The sequence below is a fragment of the Glycine max genome, chromosome 15 (assembly GCF_000004515.6).
Source record: "Glycine max cultivar Williams 82 chromosome 15, Glycine_max_v4.0, whole genome shotgun sequence".
NCBI classification, from domain to species: domain Eukaryota; kingdom Viridiplantae; phylum Streptophyta; class Magnoliopsida; order Fabales; family Fabaceae; genus Glycine; species Glycine max.
Window position 1 is genome coordinate 7,450,927 of NC_038251.2, and position 20,694 is coordinate 7,471,620.

At 35.6% G+C, this 20,694-nt stretch overlaps 2 protein-coding genes and 2 pseudogenes across 2 annotated transcripts; 2 read left to right on the plus strand and 2 right to left on the minus strand.

Moving 5' to 3' along the window:
* Nucleotides 1-1,122: 1,122 nt before the first annotated feature.
* LOC100813508 (GTP-binding protein OBGC, chloroplastic-like) lies at nucleotides 1,123-5,196 on the minus strand (annotated as a pseudogene).
* On the plus strand, nucleotides 5,195-6,340 carry LOC102663105 (transcription termination factor 1, mitochondrial). The gene has a single exon (XM_006597468.2). The coding sequence runs from the start codon at nucleotides 5,195-5,197 to the stop codon at nucleotides 6,338-6,340; it is 1,146 nt and encodes a 381-aa protein (XP_006597531.1).
* A 691-nt stretch (nucleotides 6,341-7,031) lies between these two features.
* On the minus strand, nucleotides 7,032-9,155 carry LOC106796299 (heat shock 70 kDa protein 4-like; annotated as a pseudogene).
* Nucleotides 9,156-13,072: 3,917 nt separating this feature from the next.
* LOC100808673 (anaphase-promoting complex subunit 7) lies at nucleotides 13,073-20,473 on the plus strand. Its single transcript, XM_003546041.4, has 18 exons — nucleotides 13,073-13,275; nucleotides 13,394-13,462; nucleotides 13,592-13,642; nucleotides 13,819-13,953; nucleotides 14,038-14,100; nucleotides 14,402-14,517; nucleotides 15,184-15,268; nucleotides 15,905-15,964; nucleotides 17,036-17,081; nucleotides 17,424-17,497; nucleotides 18,035-18,085; nucleotides 18,219-18,419; nucleotides 18,506-18,550; nucleotides 18,672-18,765; nucleotides 18,916-19,061; nucleotides 19,141-19,370; nucleotides 19,465-19,525; nucleotides 19,762-20,473. Exons 1-18 carry the CDS (start codon nucleotides 13,207-13,209, stop codon nucleotides 19,846-19,848), a joined length of 1,683 nt encoding a protein of 560 aa, XP_003546089.1. The 5' UTR covers nucleotides 13,073-13,206; the 3' UTR covers nucleotides 19,849-20,473.
* Nucleotides 20,474-20,694: the final 221 nt, after the last annotated feature.

Consider the following 20,694-nt stretch of genomic DNA (forward strand, 5'->3'; position numbering starts at 1 on the left):
GCAATCTGTCAAGAGTAAGGATGCAATCATATTGATATTAGGCAGGTTACATCCTATACAAAATAATAAATAATACATCATTATACAATTACATGAGTAATCACGTTCTTCTGTTTGCTAGTTGTCTGATTTAAATGTGTATCACAACAACTGCTTCGTACCTGAATTACTCATGAGCAGTTGAAGACCTCAGCTTCAAGTCAAATATAAGAAACTTGAAATTGTAAATACAGCCAGCATCATGCCATCACAGGACAACCATGTAATGGTTTGCATTAACTTTATGTTCTTCGATGCAACTTTTCATGACTTTTATCCTCTTCTATATTAGTATCATGTAATGGTTAGCATTAACTTTATGTTCTTCGATGCAACTTTTCATGACTTTTATCCTCTTCTATATTAGTATCAACGCATTGTGATTGAATTTGCTTCCTACCTGAACAGCTGATCATCAACGAGTAGTAAACATAATTTCAAGATGGGGGTACCCTAATTGATAATCTTGATTTCACAAAATCACAAAAAGCTAAAGTACAAATGTTTGAAAATATTGTCAACTAAACTACTATAACAACGGTGTTGATGATGATATCCAAAATAGACACATAAATAAAAATGAAAGCATGATGATATCCTTATCAGGGAAGGTTAAAGAACCAATGGATAGGTTGTCACCTCTCCATTTGGCTGTCATTGGTGTCCATATGCACAAATAAAAAAAATAAAAAAAATAAAAAAAACTTCGTACCCCATTGCCCGGAGGCTCTTCGCTATGCGAAGGTATGGGGGAGGGATATTGTACGCAGCCTTACCCTTGCATATGCAAAGAGGCTGTTTCCGGATTCGAACCCATGACCAACAAGTCACCAAGGCACAACTTTACCGCTGCACCAGGGCTCGCCCTCGTCCATATGCACAAATGTTCCAGGAAAATATTATATAGGGGAAAGGGAAACCAAACCATGGTAAGAGCCACTATTATATTCAAACTAGATTGTTGCCAAGTTTCATAGGGATAACAAAGAATAAAAGTATAAAACCATTACAAGAACAATGTTCTCCTTACCTATGACATACTTGCAGCATACACGAATCTAGCAACACCAAAATTGAGTGGCATTACTTCCATTCAGCCCATTTAAATGAATCCGTGGACATTTTCTTCATCCTAGATACACCAGAATTGTCAGACGAGTCATGCCATACCTTCTTCATCTGATAAGCAGCAGAATAAATGGTCATTGAGTGCATATTATGGAAATGCAACAAAATATTATAGAAAAGCTTCATGTAGGACTGCATTAGAATATATTGAGAAGATTTTCTCCAGCTGCTAGATGAACCCCAGGTTGTCCTTGATGTCATAGAAGAGTAGGGGTCAATAATGTTCCACATTTAAGAACAACACGTCATTTAAGGAAATTAAAGGACAGCTAAATTTCATTTACTAAACCATATGCTAACATCATTGTTCACTGTGCTAGCAAGGATTGCAGTGAATAGAAATGCTGAAGAGAAACAAAAGACACACCTCTCCAACAATTACTGTGTCCCCTTCCTTTACACCAAGTTTCATGAGAGACTTGTACACACCACAAGCCTCAAGAACACGTTGGAATCTTCTCTCCAAATCAATGTACCCGTTAAAGATCCACAAATCTCAATGAAACTAGACATGAATGGGTAGGGTGTTACAATTTCAAGCATAATGCTTATCCTAATACACATTTTTTCTAACACAGTATCAATTATTAAGGATGGAATTTCAAATCTTAACGTTTTCTCACACTATTCAAAAAAGGTCTTCCATGAAATTTCCTATTATTATTGTAATACTCCCTCCATTCCAAAATAATTTGTCGTCCTAGGTTATTTTACACAGACCAAGAAAAAGCAATAAATAGATGAAAGAGAGTAATAGTTTTACAAAATTAACCTTATATCATCATTAATTCATTTATAGATTTTGTTTCCATCATTAATATTATAAGGGATATAAGTGAAAAAAGGTAATTAATGTTACATTAAAAAACTAAAATGACAATTATTTTGGGACAAATTTTTTTCTCTCATGGCAATTATAATGGGATAGAGGGAGTAGTATTTTTTGTTAGACATCTTCACATTAAAGTTGAAAATCTATGCAAGAAGCTTCATATCAGTGATCATAAATGGCTTTGCAAACAAATACAAAATGAATGCAGGATAATGATGTCAATACTATTTGTTAAATGTGATTTAGAAGTTACGCCTCAATATGTATGTTCAAGATGCAAGAAAAGTAACACATTGGTGGAAAAAAAATATATTAAGGAATTGTACTCCTGGTCACGTTTTTGCTGTTTAACCTACCGCCAATTCATCATCTGTATAAATCTTGCAATCCAGATCCAACTACATGCCAAATATTTGAATCACTGTCATGACAAATCTCAAAATCACTAATGGATGCATTCCGCAGCTTCTTTACTGCAACAGCGACATGGTTCAAGTTTACCATATCTCCTCCATCTGAAACAGGTCAAATTTATCCAAACGCAATAACTTTAATAGAGAAAAAAGAGTATTCAGGTGATGTGACAATAATACATAGAATAAGTTTAAAACATATTATTACCTTCATATTCCACCTTGTCTTGTTACTTTTACGCAAAAGCTCATAAGCAGCACAGATAACTTCATGAGTACCTTCCCTTTTGACAGCACTCATACAAAAAGGTGTGATCCCATGAGATTGCAACTTTTCTTTGAAGGATTTCCAGTTTTCATATGCTTCTGGAAGATCCATTTTGTTAAAAGCAACTACATAAGGCTTCTCAGCAAGTTTAGGATTAAAAAGCTTCAGCTCTAGACAAACTGCATCAAACTCAAGATCTGGCAGCGGTGACGAAACGTCAACAACATGTACCTGAAACCCAATATAGGCTTGATTTAAAGTTTAAACCACAAATATCAGGGTGCGAGAAAGAAGCAGGCAAAAAATATCAAATTAGCTTTACTTTGAAATAGCATGGTTAGATGGTAGCCAAATGTTGACAGGAAAAAAGTAAGATACTGGATAGTAAAAAGATTCTATGAGCTCAGAAAAAGCAAACAAGTTGAAATTTTACTCAATCTAATTTAGACAGAACTGACACGGGCAGAGGTGGGATCAAAAGGTTGAAGTGGCCAAAATAGAGATGGCTTAAGGGTCTCTAAAAGAATTACTTTTTCAGAAAAAAAACCACTGATGTCTCAAATTCATTTTTAGAAGAAAAAAAAGAAAGCAAAGAAAATACTTATAATTTACTCTTCTGAAACCCTAGGAGCAGTGTGGTAAGCTGGTAACTCTAGAATCAAACACAGCTGTATCAGAATTGAGATTTTCAAATGTAGCTATATCTAACTATATAAAGCAGAATAAAGCATCTCCGTTCAAAAGTACCAACCAGGGAAGCACACCTTTCAGTGTGTCGTAGAAACTCATGGCCTAAACCAAAACCTCGATGTGCCCCTTCAAGCAGACCTGGAAGGTCTGCCACTACCATGGTTGAATCATAGTCAAAGGAAACAACACCAAGATTGGGAAGCAGAGTTGTAAAAGGATAATTAGCCACAGCCGGCTTGGCAGCACAAACAACACTCAAAAGTGTACTTTTCCCCGCATTTGGAGCACCAACTATACCAACATCCACAACCAGCTTGAGTTCTAACTCCAACCACCTGATCAAAAGAAACCACCATTCTATGAACTCAAATGATTCCAACAAACTCAAAACAAACTTTTTTTTTCTTTCTTTCAGTATGCAATACACAAATGGTAGTTCTTATGTTACCAAAACAAATTGCATCCTTCATATGTAGACGACTAAGGAACCCTTTTTTGGTCTGAAAAAATGGCTTCTGTTTTCATTTTCAATTACAAAGATGCCAGTCTAACACATTATTTTCATTTCATTTCTTGTTCTCAAAACTTTGTAAGGTAAAAGCATAAAATGAATACAGAAAATACTTTTCTCAAGCCAAACAACCACAAACCAAGCGTGTGAATCAATTGATACAGAATTTATTATAGATCAACTAGTGATCTCAAGTTCGTGACCTGGTATGTAGCTGCATTAATTATTCTAATGGAGACTTTAGTTGACCATAACAATTCTACCATTCTGTAGAGAATATTTGTGGCTTCTATCCAAAATCTAAAAGATCCTAGCTATGTATTGTAGGGTAAAAAGAACTCACATTTCAGGACCCTCTTCGCCATTCTCGGCAATCTTGGGGACCTTATAGTCCCTGACTTGAACGAAGCATTCCCTCTTCCCCCTCTACCGCCTGGCAACAGCAACCCTTTATGTCCCGGATACACCAACAACACATTATTCTTGCCACTCATTCGAACAACCGTTCCAGGGGGCACCTTCACCACCACATCTTCCCCTTTTGCCCCACTCTGCATGCTCCCATGCCCGTGGCCCCCTCTCTCTGCCCGGAAATGCACGCTGTTCCGAAACGGCAGAAGCGAGTTCATCGCCCCGTCGACCTCCACGTACACGTCGCCACCCCTACCTCCGTCGCCCCCCGACGGCCCCCCCACCGCCACGTACTTCTCCCGCCGGAACGCTACCACGCCGTTCCCCTCGTCCCCTGCCTTCACATATATCTTCGCCCGGTCGAAAGACCGCATCACCGCCGGCACAGACTTCTCCTTCACACTCGGAGTCTCTTCCTCGCCTTTGACCACATTCTCGTCTCCCGAAAACTCGTACTCGCCGTCGCTTTCAGGTTCGGTTGGGTCGTTTTCGATTGCGGAGGAAGCGGGTGACCGGTGGCGCCGTTTCGGAGAGCTTGATTTCGGGAGAGGAGAGAGGGGAGGGAGCAGGAGGCGAGTGTAGGTGGTGGATTCGCCACCGGGGACGGGGAGGACTGGTTTCTGAAACTTAGGGTTTGGGATTTTGCTGCTGCGGTTCCCATTGCGACGAGCGAAGGCTGAGATTGAAGATGTAGCAGACTCAACATCTCAAATCAAGTGGAAGTAATACAAAACTCAAAAATATCAATTGGATAAGGCCACGGGGTTACAAACTCAAATTAATTTGATTAGAACTAAGTAAGGAATAGAAAATAAGTGGGAATGCTCTTTGCTCGGAAAACAAATACTTTGATGGACTAAATTTGCATTTTCCTAACTTTGAAACCTATTAAGCGCATTCCCATGTTCGGTCACTATCGCAGGGCATTGCTCTGCTTCAAGCACAACCCAAACTCCATCACTGCAATCTCCACACCCTTCTCTATTCTTCTCCGATCATTCTCCACTTCCTCTTCCGACCATAAACAGCAACACTCATTCACCTTAAACTACCTCCTCAACACCTTCGGCTTCTCCCCAGAAACCGCCTCAAAACTCTCCACCCGAATCCGCCTCGAAACCTCCCACGACCCCGACTCAATCCTCTCCCTCTTCAAATCCCATGGCTTCTCCGACGCCCAAATCCGCCGCATCATCCAAACATACCCTTACTTCCTCTCCTACAACGCCCGCAAAACCATCCTCCCCAAACTCACCTTCCTCCTCTCCAAAGGCGCCTCCACCTCCGACCTCGTTCGCATCGTCACCAAAAACCCTAGAATCCTCCACTTCGATCTCCACAACGCCATCACCCCGCGCTACGACTTCATCAAAAAATTCATGCTTTCCGATGATTCCACCCTCCGCTCCATCAAATCATGCCCCAGCATCATCTTTTCGAACACCCCCCTCCTCAACATTCAATTTCTCCTCCACAACGATGTCCCGGAATCCAAGGTTGTTATGTTGCTTCGCTACTGGGCCTGCTCGCTCGTTGCCAATGCCCCCACGTTTCAGGATGCGGTTCGGGAGGTTATGGAATTGGGCTTCAGGCCCAACAAAACGTTGTTCTTGGTGGCACTTCGTGCTAAGCTTGTGAGGAAATCGTTGTGGGAGAGGAAGGTTGAGGTGTATAGGAAATGGGGCTGGTCTGAGGAGATTCTGCTTTCCACGTTTCTGAGGAACCCCTGGTGTATGCTGGTCTCTGAGAAGAAAATTGAGGCCATGATGGAGTTTTTTATTACTCATTTGGGTTTGGATTCTTTGTGTTTTGCTAAGCATCCCGTGCTTATTGCGTTGAGCTTGGAGAAAAGGGTTGTTCCCAGGGCTTCTGTGTTGCAGTTTCTTTTGGCGAAAGGTTTGCTTAAGGATGTTAATTGGGCGTCCGCGTTTATAGTTACTGATAAGATTTTCTTGCAGAAATTTGTGGTTTCCTATGAGAAGGAAGCCGATCAGCTGTTGAAGCTCTATGAAGAGAAGAGAGATGTTCCTAGAGAAGAGAGATGTTGAAGCTCTCTGAAGCCGATCAGCTGTCAAAGGGAACTTTGTAACTGGAATGGAACCATATGGATTGGTGTGATCATAGAGACTTGTTCATGATCATGACTCTTCTACCATGTTTTGTCAGGATTCCTGACTTTAGTGGTAGACTGGTAGTAGAAGGTTTCTCTCTATCATTAGCTGAAATTATATGGTGAAACTTGAGGTATATTATATCTTGCCTTTTCAGTTACTATTGCTGAAATAATTGGTATTTCAGTTTAAACTTAATAAATTCTGTTACTTGATTCAGTAGAATTCCCTTAATTGTTTAAATCCAGGGTTGTGGAAACCACTATTTTCATTTTACAATTAAAGCTATTTCTGGCTGTGATGCCATCATCAATAGTTTGTTCTCAACCAGTTGATGTATATGCTATACCTATGTCCATCTACGACACGTGCCTTGTGCCATTTATGTGTATATTAGCAAGTGTACAGGGGAATGGAACTAACAAATGGGAAACAATCTAAAGCATACATTTCTATCAACACGAACAACATTTTCCATTTGTATAGTTTTATTCTTTCACATCTGTTTAAGATGAACTTTCTTATCAATATAATTGAGTGCTTGTTTTAAGGAGAAAATAAAAGGAGAAGATAAAGTTCAAAAATAACTAGGCAAAACCAAACACACTGTAACAATCAATCAGAAATATGTTGAATGCTCAAGTCAGCCATAGCAACAATTCAACTTAACTATACTCAATACAAAGTTACCATCAAACTTCAACTATATTTTGTCCTTGATATAGGATAATATCAATAAGTTTTCATTTTTCACATACAAAATGACAGCACCACAAAAAAAATCTCCACCGGGAAGCAACTAACCAATCTTGCTCGCGATGGATTCAAAGAAGCTGGCAAGCTCCTTGTGATGATCCTCAAACACCTCCACTTCATACTGGTATTTACTATCATCTAGCAAATTTGTGGCCTTAGTAATGGCATAATCGATCTTCTCCCTTTCTTTTGAGCAAAGCGAACTAATATCCTTCTTTAAAACATTCCTCATCTTGTAAACATAATAACCCAAAGAATTCATAGCATTGGCCTTCCTAAGAAACTTCTTATCTTCAGCCCTGTACTTCTCAGCTTCTTGAATCAATCTTCCAATTTCTTCAGTTGACAGTCTATCTTTGTCATTGATTATGGTAATCTCATTCTTATTGCCACTAGTTTTCTCCTCGGTGGAAACAGATAGGATACCATTTACATCTATAGCAAAACTTACATCTAAAGGATGACCACGAGGAGAAGGGGGCAAACCAGAAAGAACAAAAGAACCCAACAAATTATTATCATTGGCTCTCGCCCTTTCACCCTCGTAAACACTAAAAGGAACACGTTTTTGGTTATCTAAATTACAGCATACTTGCGTCTTCCTTACAGGAATCCTAGTATTCCTTGGAATCACCACACTCATGACATCTCCCTTGGTCAATATACCAAGTGACAGTGGTGTAACACCCAATAGAACCAAGTCTGGAACATTCTTAATGCCTTCACTCAACATAGCAGCCTGCACAGATGCGCCATAAGGAACAGCCTCGTCAGGGTTGATGCTCTTGCACAAATCCTTTCCATCGAAGAGGTCCTGCAATAGCTCTTGCACTTTGGAAATCCTAGAAGAACCACCAACAAGGACAACATCACGGACACTGCCCTTGCCCATCTTAGAATCAGTAAGACACTTATCTACTGTCTCCATGCATTCTTCAAACAGCTCCATATCGATTTCCTCAAACTTTCCTCGAGTTATTGAAGAGCAAAAGTCAATGCCCTTAAAATAAAGCATCTAACTCAATGTTGGTAGTATTCTTTTGGCCCTCTCACATGAAGTCCTCAACCTCCTTAGTGCTCTTGGGTTCCCACTAATGTCCACTTTGTTCTTCTTTTTGAAGTCGTCTACAAAGTAATTCACCATTCTGTTGTCAAAGTCCGACTTTTTCCGGCAGTAGCCTTAACTTCGTAGACGTCCTTAATCGTGAGGAGAGCAGCGTCTAAAGTACCACCACCAAGGTCAAAAATGAAAATGTTTCGCTCTCCAACACAATTAGTTCTCTTGTTAAGACCATATGCTATATCTGTTGCAGTAGGTTCATTAATTATACTCATAACATTTAGGCCAGCAATAGCACCAGCATCTTTTGTACGGTAACAACAACATTCTTCAGAGGTGTTTCCAAATAAACCTCTGAAATCTCCCGCATCTTTATGAGGCCATAGATGATATTTCCTCAGCACAAATTTGCTTCTCCTGACCCTTGTACTTAACAACAATCATGGGTTTGTCATTGATACCGGCAACAACCTTGAATGACCACAACGTTTTCTCTTTTTGAATAATGGGATCACTGTATTTCCTGCCAATTAATCTCTTTGCATCTGCAAAAGTTATAAGAAATCTGGACATAAAAGTATAGAAAAATCATAAAAAGGAAGGCAGTACTAACTAAATAGAAAAAATACCAAAAACAGTGTTTTCTGGGTTGGTGACAGCTTGATTCTTAGCAGCATCACCAATCAATCTCTGATTGTCTGTGAAAGCAACAAAAGAAGGTGTGGTTTTGTGGCCTTGTTGGTTGTGAATTATTTCTACTCTATTGTGTTGCTCCAGCCACACTCCAACACATGACTACGTTGTACCAAGATCGATTCCTATGACAAATTTCTGATCTTCTTTGGCCATTCTATTTTAAGTGAATGTATAGTTAAATACAGAAAAAGTGAAGCTTGTAAGTATGAAATATAAAAAATACTAGCTGAAATATATACATGTATGCATATTTTATTTTTTGGTTTAACCAAATGTATATGAGGTTTCTTATTTGGCACACAACTAATCTCCTACCGGAGGCTATTTTGAAGTAAAGTAGTACCTTCAGCAGTAACTCCATACTATACATGTATGCATCTTGATTTCGTAAAATGAATGCACATATATCTGCCTAGCCATCGGTAATCATGACTTAATTATTCCCATTAAAAAGGTCTCTTCGTGCACAGTGCATCTGTATCTGCAGGATATGGAAAGTGGAAAACTAGAAAACGGAAAGCCTTTTAGTGATAGTGTGATATACTACTATACGTAAGTTACATTCATTCACCAACAAAAAAAAACGTAAGTTACATGCATTAGTTTTCCTTCTTTAAGGGATAAAGTGATCTTTGAGGTAACGATGGCCCAATCAAATGAGGTAACGATTGAGCTAAAATGCAAATGACACAAATGCAAATAGTAGTAATTGCTTGAGATTTAGGGGATTAGTTTAGCAAGCATAGTGATCATCATTTTATAAAATTAATAATGATATATTGAGGGACTTTTTAAAATCATAAAACGTTTTAAATTCCAACAGAAATGGATAGCAAGTCAATTTCATGCCTTGTGATAGAAAAAGAAAAGTCGTAGTAAATTATATTTTGCTTTGTATATGCTCAAATCACATTTTTTATTTTCTTTTCTTTTAAAAATTTAAAATTTAAAATATACTGTGTAATAGTATGCTACACATTCATCATTTTAGAAAAGTCAAATGAATTATTTGATTTTTTATTATATTTTTTTATTCAATTTGATTATTTATCTTTTAAAAAGTTTAATTTGATTTTTTATCTTATTTTTTGGTTTAATTTAATTCTTTATCTTTTAAAAAAATTAGTTATTTATCTTTTTTTAAAGTTTTATCATTCGATATTTAAGATTGACGTCATTAATCATTTAAGAATGAACTTTTTCAGTTAAAAATGAAGTGGAAAGGAGAGAAAAAATGAACAAAAAAAATTTATTTGTTAACGATGTCAATTTTAAATAGATTAAAAGATAAAAAAAATCAAATAAATCATTTAGTCTTTTAGAAATGAATGAGTTATATTCAAATTTTTTAATATAGATGAACAAATGAATGAGTTATACTTAAATTTTTTAATATAAAAGAACATTTTTAAGGCAGATGAAACTTAGGCCCTTTTCTGAAAACAGTTTATTAACCCTTTTCTGAAAACATTCTTCACATTCACTAAGTACATCTTCATGTCCTGCAGGGAGGATTGGAAATTTTGCAAGAACGCTAGAGTTCCTTTGTACCGTGAAATCTGGTTAGTTATTTTTTATTCTTCAAACTGCATTTCCTGATCTTCCTTTGGTTTTTGAACCTGAATGTATTCATAAAGTCGAGCTCTTAGTCATCCAAACATAAACATGACTGACACATCAATTTAGTCATAAAGATGATAGACATATATCAACTTAATTATAAGTTGCAGCATATATGAGATCAGATTTGTTGACTCATATCAGCTTGCTACAGGCAGAAGGGGAATTGATAAGTAAATTTACATACTGTTCCTTGAGGACTGAATCAAATTTGTATTGTCATGTTCAACTTGTTCCTTAGTTTACATATACGGTGATTGTATATAATCCCCTTATAGATTACTTTTGCTGTCTTCGGAGCACTATACTTCCAGAGAATGTATGGTCGGTTAATCATATGGTCCATATTCCATACTCCATATGGTTAGATAGGAATCATGTTATGATTTATGGCAAGTTCAACACACTTGATGAGGTGATGGACATGGTAAAATTAAGATTGTATCTGGTTGAGATCAAAAGTACCATAATTTCAATTATTCTTTTCTGTGCTGGTGGCACACGTGGAAAGGCGAAGACCTCAAAGAAGTACAAATCCGATTCAAACGTGGCTCTATTTTGCATTTATGGGGACTTCCAAGTCATGCTTGCTTCATGTGTCCTTCACATACATTAGTGTGGTGATTGTGAATATTTTGTCACTCCACGCTAAAGGTGTCAGTGCATGAAAATTAATAACAGAAGTAGAGGTTCAAGTGTTGGTGTGCATTGTCAAAGGCTCAGATCGAATCATATCAAAATGAAAGAGGATTTAGAAATTGTATAAGTATAAGATTATGTAGTTGATGATGACTTAAAAAAATAAATTGATATTATTTATACCGACAAAATGCATTTGTTTTTCGGTAATCCATGGCTTAACTTCATAGTTAAACGTGTTTGATTTGAAATGAAGTAGTTATGAGATGAATGATCTTCTAGAAGTTTCCTGAAACACGTCGATAAAGACAAAGCATACTGAAATTTTTTTTGTTAGTTTGTAGAGTTAGTCATTGAGCTTGGAGGCGGGTAGAGCTGATTTTTGAAGTTTCGGCAAGGACTACTTATGGAAGTTTCTGACCAATAAGAATGTTAAATGAAGTACCATAATATGAGAGTTGTCGAGAAGTCGACAATAAAAAAATGTTAGACAATATGTTATACATATGGTTATTAGGTTTGGATTGAGTTAAATTTTGTAGTTGTTGTGGATGATACTTTAACTTATTTTGTTAGGGATCGATGAAAGTATTTTAGTTAGACATGATGCATTGATCTATAGGAAATGGGATTCCATTCCATTATATAAGCAAAATAATTAAAACAAGTTCAAGTGCACAAACAGCACAATGCTATATCAATCGTTAATTTTTTTTTTACTTTATTTATTTAATTTTTTTAAAGTTTAATGTATTAACTTTTTATAATTTTATGATTTTCTATGTTATATAACTCATTTTTTATTTTAGATAATTCATGACTTATAATTCCAATCCATCCAATAGAATCTTGAGTGAATTTACCAACCTTGTGAGTATCTTAATTAAAAGTTTGTATAAAATGCTATAAATAAGTAAATATGGAAATCACAATGTAAAATACATGTTTTGATTATAATTTATAAACACAAATATTTAAAAAAATTCATGTAAAGTTCATATAAAAGATACAAAAAGTTAGTTATTTTAACTTCAGTCCCTCAAATTAAATATATTGAGAATCAATATTATATCATTTCGGTCATACATGATTGAGTTACGAGTTTCCTCTAATTTCTTTGTAATATCACATTTGCGTCATATGTTAATCATAAATGTTAGGTCATCGCCTGACCCATAATCCAAATGTCACCCAACCTCATCAAGGTAGCAAGAGTCAAATACCTTAATCCAAAACCAAGTCAACGTTACTTTTGTTCAACCACCCACATGCACATCTAAGGATTTTGAGATAACAATTACATTGATTATGAAAAATAATCCCGAGAATATCAATATCACATTAAATACGATCGAAGATATATGATTTAACACTTGACAAAGAGACATATTACACTTTTTTACTTGAATACTTCTAGAATAAATATCCTAAATCCTAATTACAATCTAGCAACTTGAATAATTATTAAAATGTTCTCTTTTTCTCTTTAATTGCAAATTCAAAAACATTCAACAGAAAAAAAAAACAAGTATCAAATTATTGCCTAGAAGTTCTTCATGTAGCATCATTGCATCTTGCAATTAATGTCACTGAAAATTAAAAATTTCAAATTTATATAAGTATTGATTATACAATCTACAATAACTTCTCCATACACTTTATCTTTTTTTACAACATTTTATTTATAGCTGAATATTTATTTTAGAAGTATTGAGGAAAACCGGTACCATAATATTTTGTTAATTTTAAAAAAATCTATTAGTCTCCAAAATTTTAGGGTAACATTAATCAAATCAAATTTCAAACATATTTGAAATAAAAAAATCCCACATTAAAAAGCATATTCTAAATTCCAAATAAATTTTTTGAATATATTGTGCATATATAGAGTGAGAGATACAAATTCCTCATAACGTTGTTACTGTTTGCATTGAATCAAGTTGAAGCCCTTTGAGAAGAGAGAGAAAGAGTATTTCAAAAAGAAGAGCTTAGAGCGCGTTGAAGCGCACACACAAACACAACCCATCCAACCATGGAAGTTCCGAAGGATCAAATCGCCACTCTTCTCGAACATGGCCTATACAACTCCGCTCAGATGCTTGTAACTTTTATTTTGTTCAATCCGCATTTGAAAATTTGATTCCGCACCAAAAATGGTTGCCTTTTGATGTTTTGACTTCTGGGTCGGAGCTCTAATCCGAAGTTTCTGTGTTGAACAGGGTTGTTTTCTTGTTTCTTCACCTGCTGTTAATGCTGAATCTGCCGCACACCTCAAAACTGAGAGCTTGGTCTCTGCAAATTTTCATTCTTTTTTTCTTTCAAATTTTAATTCTATAAATTCCATGTGTTGGAATTTTCCATATTTTAAGAGTTCGTTGAAGTTTTTATCTGGGTTATTTAGTAATTTATTTGTGCAGGTGCTACTTGGTGATTCTTTCTTCCGTGAAAGGGAGTATCGTAGAGCCATTGTAAGTGGCTGTGCTATCTCTTTCTCCCTTTTGCATATGCACTTGGAAACCATTGCTTATTTGTGATTGTATTATTTTAAAGCTTTTTGTGAAATGGGTAATTCAAAAGTTGTATTTTTGGGGGGAGAGGTGAAAACTACCTCTTATTAATTATTATTTATTCTGTTGATGATCAGCACACCTACAAACAAGCTTTGCAATGCTACAAGATGATCCCAAAACAGAACATGACATCTTCTCGGAGTTCATTGTCATCAAACCGGTCTTCGTCACCGAATTCCTGCAATGGATCAGTGATCAATGAGAATGAGGTACACTGGTGTGTGTGTTTCTTTGATTCATGATTGTTGGATTGGATTGACTTGTTGCGCTTTTCTTTTGGATCTCTTTAACAGGTGAAGTTCAAAATTGCATCATGTCACTGTTTTCTGAACGAGAATAAAGCAGCTCTAGTTGAGGTTTGTTTGTTCTCTTCTTTCCTTTCTATAGACCAGACTCATGAGGGTGCATGCTCATTGACGGGTTTTTTAAAATATTTAAAAAATTCCTGTTGGTATAGTTTAAGGTGAAAAAATGCCAATTCTCTATTTATGGAGGGATTAACAATGGAGATAACGAGCCTTAAATGGCTATATTTTATCAGTTATGAATGTGACATTTTTTAATGAGAAACAAAGGTTATGATATTTTGTATTACATTCTTGGGTTGTTTTCAATTTTGTCATTCCTTATGAGTTATGTGTCACTTTCTCATTACAGATGGAAGGCATTCCAAGTAAAGCTAGAAATTTACCGATGAATTTGTTATTAGGGAAGCTATATCGAATTTCTAGACATAGCCGAGCTGCTGTTGCTATTTACAAAGAATGTCTAAGGTTTGTAAATATCTCATACACAAGTTGAACCTATGATATGTCATCAATAGGTTATCTTTGAATGCTTTTATGAATCTATTTTATCAGTTTTAATTTATTTGTTACAACTCCATTGTATATTGACCTTCAGCCTTCAGGCATGATGTCCGCCATAATCCTTATGTCTGAACTGATAGTGTTTGCTCTTCTCAAACACATCTGTAATGTTTGTTCATCCAGTGACATATTTGTTTTTTGTTGTACTAGACATAGTTAGTAAATCTCTAATGCACCTGCCAAAATTGGAGAGGGTGAGAGGGCAAAAAACTTGCTTTCAGATGTCCTGTGCAGCCATGCAGATAACCTCAATTTAAGATTTTTTTTTTTTGTGTGTGTGTGTGTATTGGGGAGGGTGTCAAAGAAAAAGCCACATATATATATGTTTGAGACTTGAAGTTTCTCTCTCTGTTCTTTCATATTCTCTTGAAGCTCATATATCATTTGCATTTTATTATGAAGTTCATTTCCATTGTTTGCTTTCTCTTTGGGCTATATTGATTGTGTTATGGACTTATGCAATTGGCTATTTGCTCTAAGCTTTGCGCATTTGCATCTTTTATATGATTGATATATTATTATTTATTAATTTGCTACTTGAGATGAAATTCTTTGATGTCTTTTTGCCAGACATTGTCCTTTTGTACTTGAGGCTATCACAGCTTTAGCAGAACTTGGATCCACTGCAAAGGACATCATTACATTGATTCCTCAGGTTTGTTGATAACAAGCTGAAAGAAATTTATTTGACTGAAGCTTTCAAGATGATCCTTTGATTTGCAATGGAACACATCTACTGCAAAGGACATTATGCCATTTCTTCCTCTTCTTTGGGGAATTAGGAACTCAGCAACAAAGAATAAACTTTACCCTGTAGGCTGATGTGTTCTATAATGTTGAGAAAGGAAAATGGGGTATTTATAAGACTCAGCCCTCTGGGTTAACAAAAGCACTCTCCTTAGATGGATTTTGATTCCTTTCCTTCTATTAATTAGATCTATTAGGTGAAAAGAAGATGGATCAACTGTTAACCTAAATTTGAGCATGCTTTGGGTCTTATATTTCTTCTATTTCAACTTGTGCTTTAACCTAATTGGAATACTTTATTTATTTCGTGCCTGAAAACCTTTAATAGTATGACGATTCTATGCACGGAGTTACTGGCTGATAATTACTTGATGATCAGGCTCATTAGAATACCTTAACTAGTATTGTGAAATTCCTTCTTTATATAGTTGATTTATTAATAACTCATTACCTTTTATCATGAAATATTTTCAATTTTTTTAAGTTGATCAATTTGCAAAATTTGAGTTTAATTGTGATATATAATTGGTCTGCCTACTTTCAGACCCCGAATAGAAGTGGTAGAGCTTCATTTGATCATACTGATTCAAGTCGTTGGCTTCAAGTAAGTTATACATAGTACTAAAATCCTTGTTTGTCTATGTGTTTTAAAGTACTTGCTACTGTTTATCCCTTTAGAGACTTTTCCTTTTATGTTATGCCTCTATAGATGCATCGTTATTAAACTGCACTGTGTATATGCTACATCAAATCCTTGAGCAGCAACAAAAGATGACAGTTAGTCTAATAATGAATAAATAAAGATTGATATTTACAGACTATTTTGATGGTTTGGTGGTATATCTAGAATATATTGAGCTTGGCTATATTCATATCTCAAAATAACAATTGGTTGCAATGTAAAATCCAGTCATTCCAAATGGATTGTCTTTTTGTGTATATTTATCAATTGTCTTGCTAGATACTGAGTCTTGCTACAAGATGATGTTCTTGGTTTTCTATGCATGATAATGATTTAGGAAGGATCATGCATTTTTAATTGCTATTTTTCTTTTCTTGCTTAATGTTGTTTTTAGTGATGAAACTTTATGAGTGCATACCTAACTTAAGCTTTTGGGAGAGTTGGCTCTTAATATGGTATCAAAGCCTCTATAACCTGGTGATCAATAATTTGATCCTTGTTTACCCCATTTTCTTTGTTAAATTGAATTTCAATCTGCTTGAAGTTTTCAAGTTAAAAGGGCTGCAGCTAACAACTTTAGTTTTCAGGATAGTTGGTTCTGGATGGAGCTGGTAGTTGATTCTGATTTAATTCCCCTTCTATGTTGCCTGGTTCAAAATAATATCTGCTGAGGTGTGAGGATATTAGTTAATATAGTTTACCTATTTTAATAATTAATGTCATCTGTCAATATATTTTTCTGTTGACCTGTAAGATTTAAGCATACACCAAGACTGTCAAGGAAGGGTGTATTCTATATCACATGATTTTATATCCTAAAGAAAATGACCCTAAATATAGGCATGGGAAATTTGGAAAATTAGTTTGTTCCTGATTCTGGTTGAATTTCCTTTTAAATTTGGTGTCATCTGTTACGTTGATTGTGTTTGTATATGGGCAAGCAAACTATTGGAAATTTCAATTACTGATTAATTTTTCCTCTTTTATTTGCAGCGCTATGTTGAAGCTCAATGTTGCATGGCTTCAAATGATTACAAAGGTGAGATATTGTATTTTACATGGAGTCATATTGGTTCCATTCTTGTGTGTTGGATGCTTGGATATAATTCAAATATGTGTTTTGTGGCATAGCCCTTTGACCAATTTCTGATACTCAAAATTTACAAAATGATATATTCTACTGTAAACTGTTATAGTGTTTATGTGGCTGATTTTTCTGCATTAGTTTCTTGTCCTCTTGTTTTGACAAAACTTACACAATATTTTAATGAGAGAAGAGGTTTATTTTTGGATTTTCTTATACTCTGTAGTTTCTACTATCTTCAGTGATGTGTGTTTGACACTGACACATCCAATTTTACTTTATTTCAAATGTTGGCAGGTGGATTGGAACTCTTTGCAGATCTTTTACAGCGTTTCCCTAATAATATACACTTACTACTTGAGATGGCAAAGGTTAGGCTTGCTGCAGTGATTTAGAACTAGTGTTAATATTACCTTCCAACCAGGCTGATTATGCATCTATTTCTAACTTTTCCCTTTGGACTCTCAGGAAAGGTTTGCTTTCTAAAGCTAGTGTTGTAAATTGTAATAGATGTATTTTGTTCCTCTAAAGCAAGTAGTTTCGTTTAGAGAGAAAAGTAAATCATCTCAACCCTTAAAGAAAAAGTTGAGAGTAGATTTTATCAAATCCATTATTTGTTATGCATGTTTAAGTAATATTAACTATTAATTTTTCATTAATGATTGAGATTTCTTTTTCCCACTGAAGGGAGGACATACTTTAGATGAGCCAAATTTGTGTCTGACAATCAATGCTATTCCTAAGAGTTGACTTGATTGCCTGAATTTTTTTTACCAAGTGATGCCCCTGTTAAAGAATTGTGGCATATCCCTACCATGTTAAAGGATTGCAGCATTTCCCTACTTTATATGAAATTTCCTTGAATTGATCACTTGACATCTAAATTCTGTTGTGTATTGTAAATGAAGGTTGAAGCTATTATTGGAAAGAATGAAGAGGCCATTATGAATTTTGAAAAGGTATTACAGAATTATTGCTTATTATGTTAATATTTATTTTAATTTAATTTAATTACTTATCCCTGCTTTCCAACCTGCTTATTTACACGTGCTTATTGAGCTTATAATTATATTGATAATTTGGTGATCACAGGCCCGTTCAATTGATCCATACATCATAACATATATGGATGAGTATGCAATGCTTCTAAAGCTAAAGTCTGATTATCCAAAGCTGAACAAGTTAGTGCATGATTTATTGAATATTGATCCTGCAAGGCCTGAGGTTTTTGTAGCTTTGTCTGTTTTGTGGGAAAGGAAAGATGAGAAAAAAGCATTACAATATGCTGAGCAGGTGCGTATTTTATTTGATGCAGATTGGGCTGAATTACTTTATTTATTATACTATTGCTTACAACTGTCTGATTATTTTGCTATTAGAGTATTCGGATCGATGAGAGGCACATACCAGGGTATATAATGAAGGTAAATAATATAATTTTGCATCATATGGGGCATGGCCCATGCCGCATGGAGGTCTATTTACTCTATATATGTTTGTAGAGGATGATAAATAAGCCTTTTCTGACATGTTGAGTTTATTCAGGGAAATTTATTATTGACGATGAAACGGGCAGAAGCAGCTGTGCCTGCCTTCAGAGCAGCTCAAGAATTGAGACCTGATATTCGCTCATATCAAGGTTTATTTTTTACTTGGAAAAATATATTGCATAAGTTGCATCTCTTTCCTGCAATGATATTCGTGTATTCTGGTGTCAATATCTACTACAAAATGCTGATAGTAGAAATTAAAAAATTTATAGATTTTGACATGAATCTGAATATTTCAGGTTTGGTCCATACATATTTGGCTCTCTCTAAAATCAAAGAGGCTCTGTATGCTTCAAGAGAAGCTATGAAAGCAATGCCTCAGTCGGCAAAGGCTTTAAAATTAGTAGGTGATGTGCATGCCAGTAATTCTAGTGGCAGAGAAAAGGTAACTTGTCAGCTCTTTGAAATTAGTATCTATAGACTACTATTTTACCTTGTTTTCTTATTTGTGAAATATAGTGTAGGCTAAAAAATTCTACGAGTCTGCACTAAGACTGGAACCTGGTTACCTTGGAGCTGCACTAGCTTTGGCTGAGCTCCATGTTATTGAGGGCCGAAATGGAGATGCTGTGTCTCTGCTTGAGCGATATCTTAAAGACTGGGCTGATGATTCGCTTCATGTAAAACTTGCACAAGTTTTTGCAGCCACTAACATGCTGCAGGAGGCTTTGTCACATTATCAGGCTGCATTAAGGTTGATCTCCTACCCTTATTGTTGAGGATATCCGTGTGATGTATGCCTGTGTTCATGATTTTACTATGCCTCTAATATTTTGCTTAAATGGCAGGTTAAACCCCCAGAATGAAGCAGCAAAACGGGGTTTAGAGCGATTAGAGAAGCAAATGAAGGTTTACTTTATTTATTTATTATTTAATATATATTTTCCTAAATAATTCTGATACTTGATTATATCTCTCTCAACTAATCACACACATTATTCACTCTTCATTCCTGCTGGATTATGTTATCTGAAATAGATGCATGGTCTAGTCCAAAATTATAATTTGATTGATGAGTAGTATTAGAGGATATAGCCTTGAAAAGTTGACTGAAGTTAAAATTTGTGATTTTGCATCCTTTGTAGGGAGTGGATCCTGATGCACCTGAAGAAGATGAAGACAATGATGTTGAAGATGCAGACGGAGATCAAGACGAGACTGAACTTCTGTGAGTACCAGTGTCCAGAGCAAGTCTATTGTGATGAAAACAGTAACGTGGGAATAGTTTAATGTTGAGATGGCATTAGAAGTAGGGTTGGTGCTCTACAATCTGGGCTCAGGTTTGGATTAACTACTGCTAGAGTTCACATCAGAAAGCAAAGCATTTAATACTGTTGCATCTGGTGGTCAAACCCTGAGGCTGTATAAAATATGGAATGTATGGATTGGATGGTGAAATTTCCTCTCCAGGTTGGGGTGGATTGGACTTTGGCCAGGTGGTTGTGTTCCTCTTTGTAAGGCCAAAGATGTCTCAGCTGGAAGCTTGTGTTATCTTCATTATAAAAAAATTTGTTCTTGGTTGTAAAAGCTATGATGATGATGAGTCATGTTAAAACTGTAGAGTCGTCTTTCATTCTCTGTAACCCTGTAAAACAACTGCCTATTTAATTTTCTTCACATGTCAAAAGGTGAGATTTCATGTAAGCTTTTCTCTTTATTCTTTATTGGCTAGCCAGGTGAAAGAGTAATATGTTCTACAACTCAAACGAGTGGCAACAAGACAACTTTATCACTGCATATTAAAGAGTTGTTTAATCTCTTTTTCACTTCTAATTTATATACGTGGGTTCCTTTTAATCTCTTAAAGCAACTTTTTTTTTTTGTGTAATCCTTTTTTCTACATTTACAATTCTAGCCGCTTAACGTGAGTGTAACTGTTGCTTATTTTTATGTAATTTGCACTAGAGTTGATCTTAGAGCCAAATTTTATGCTCACCAAATAAAATGTTTGGTGTCATATTGTTGCTATTGAGCATGTGTTTTAACTTGAGTTTTAGTCTTGAGTTTGCAGTTATGTT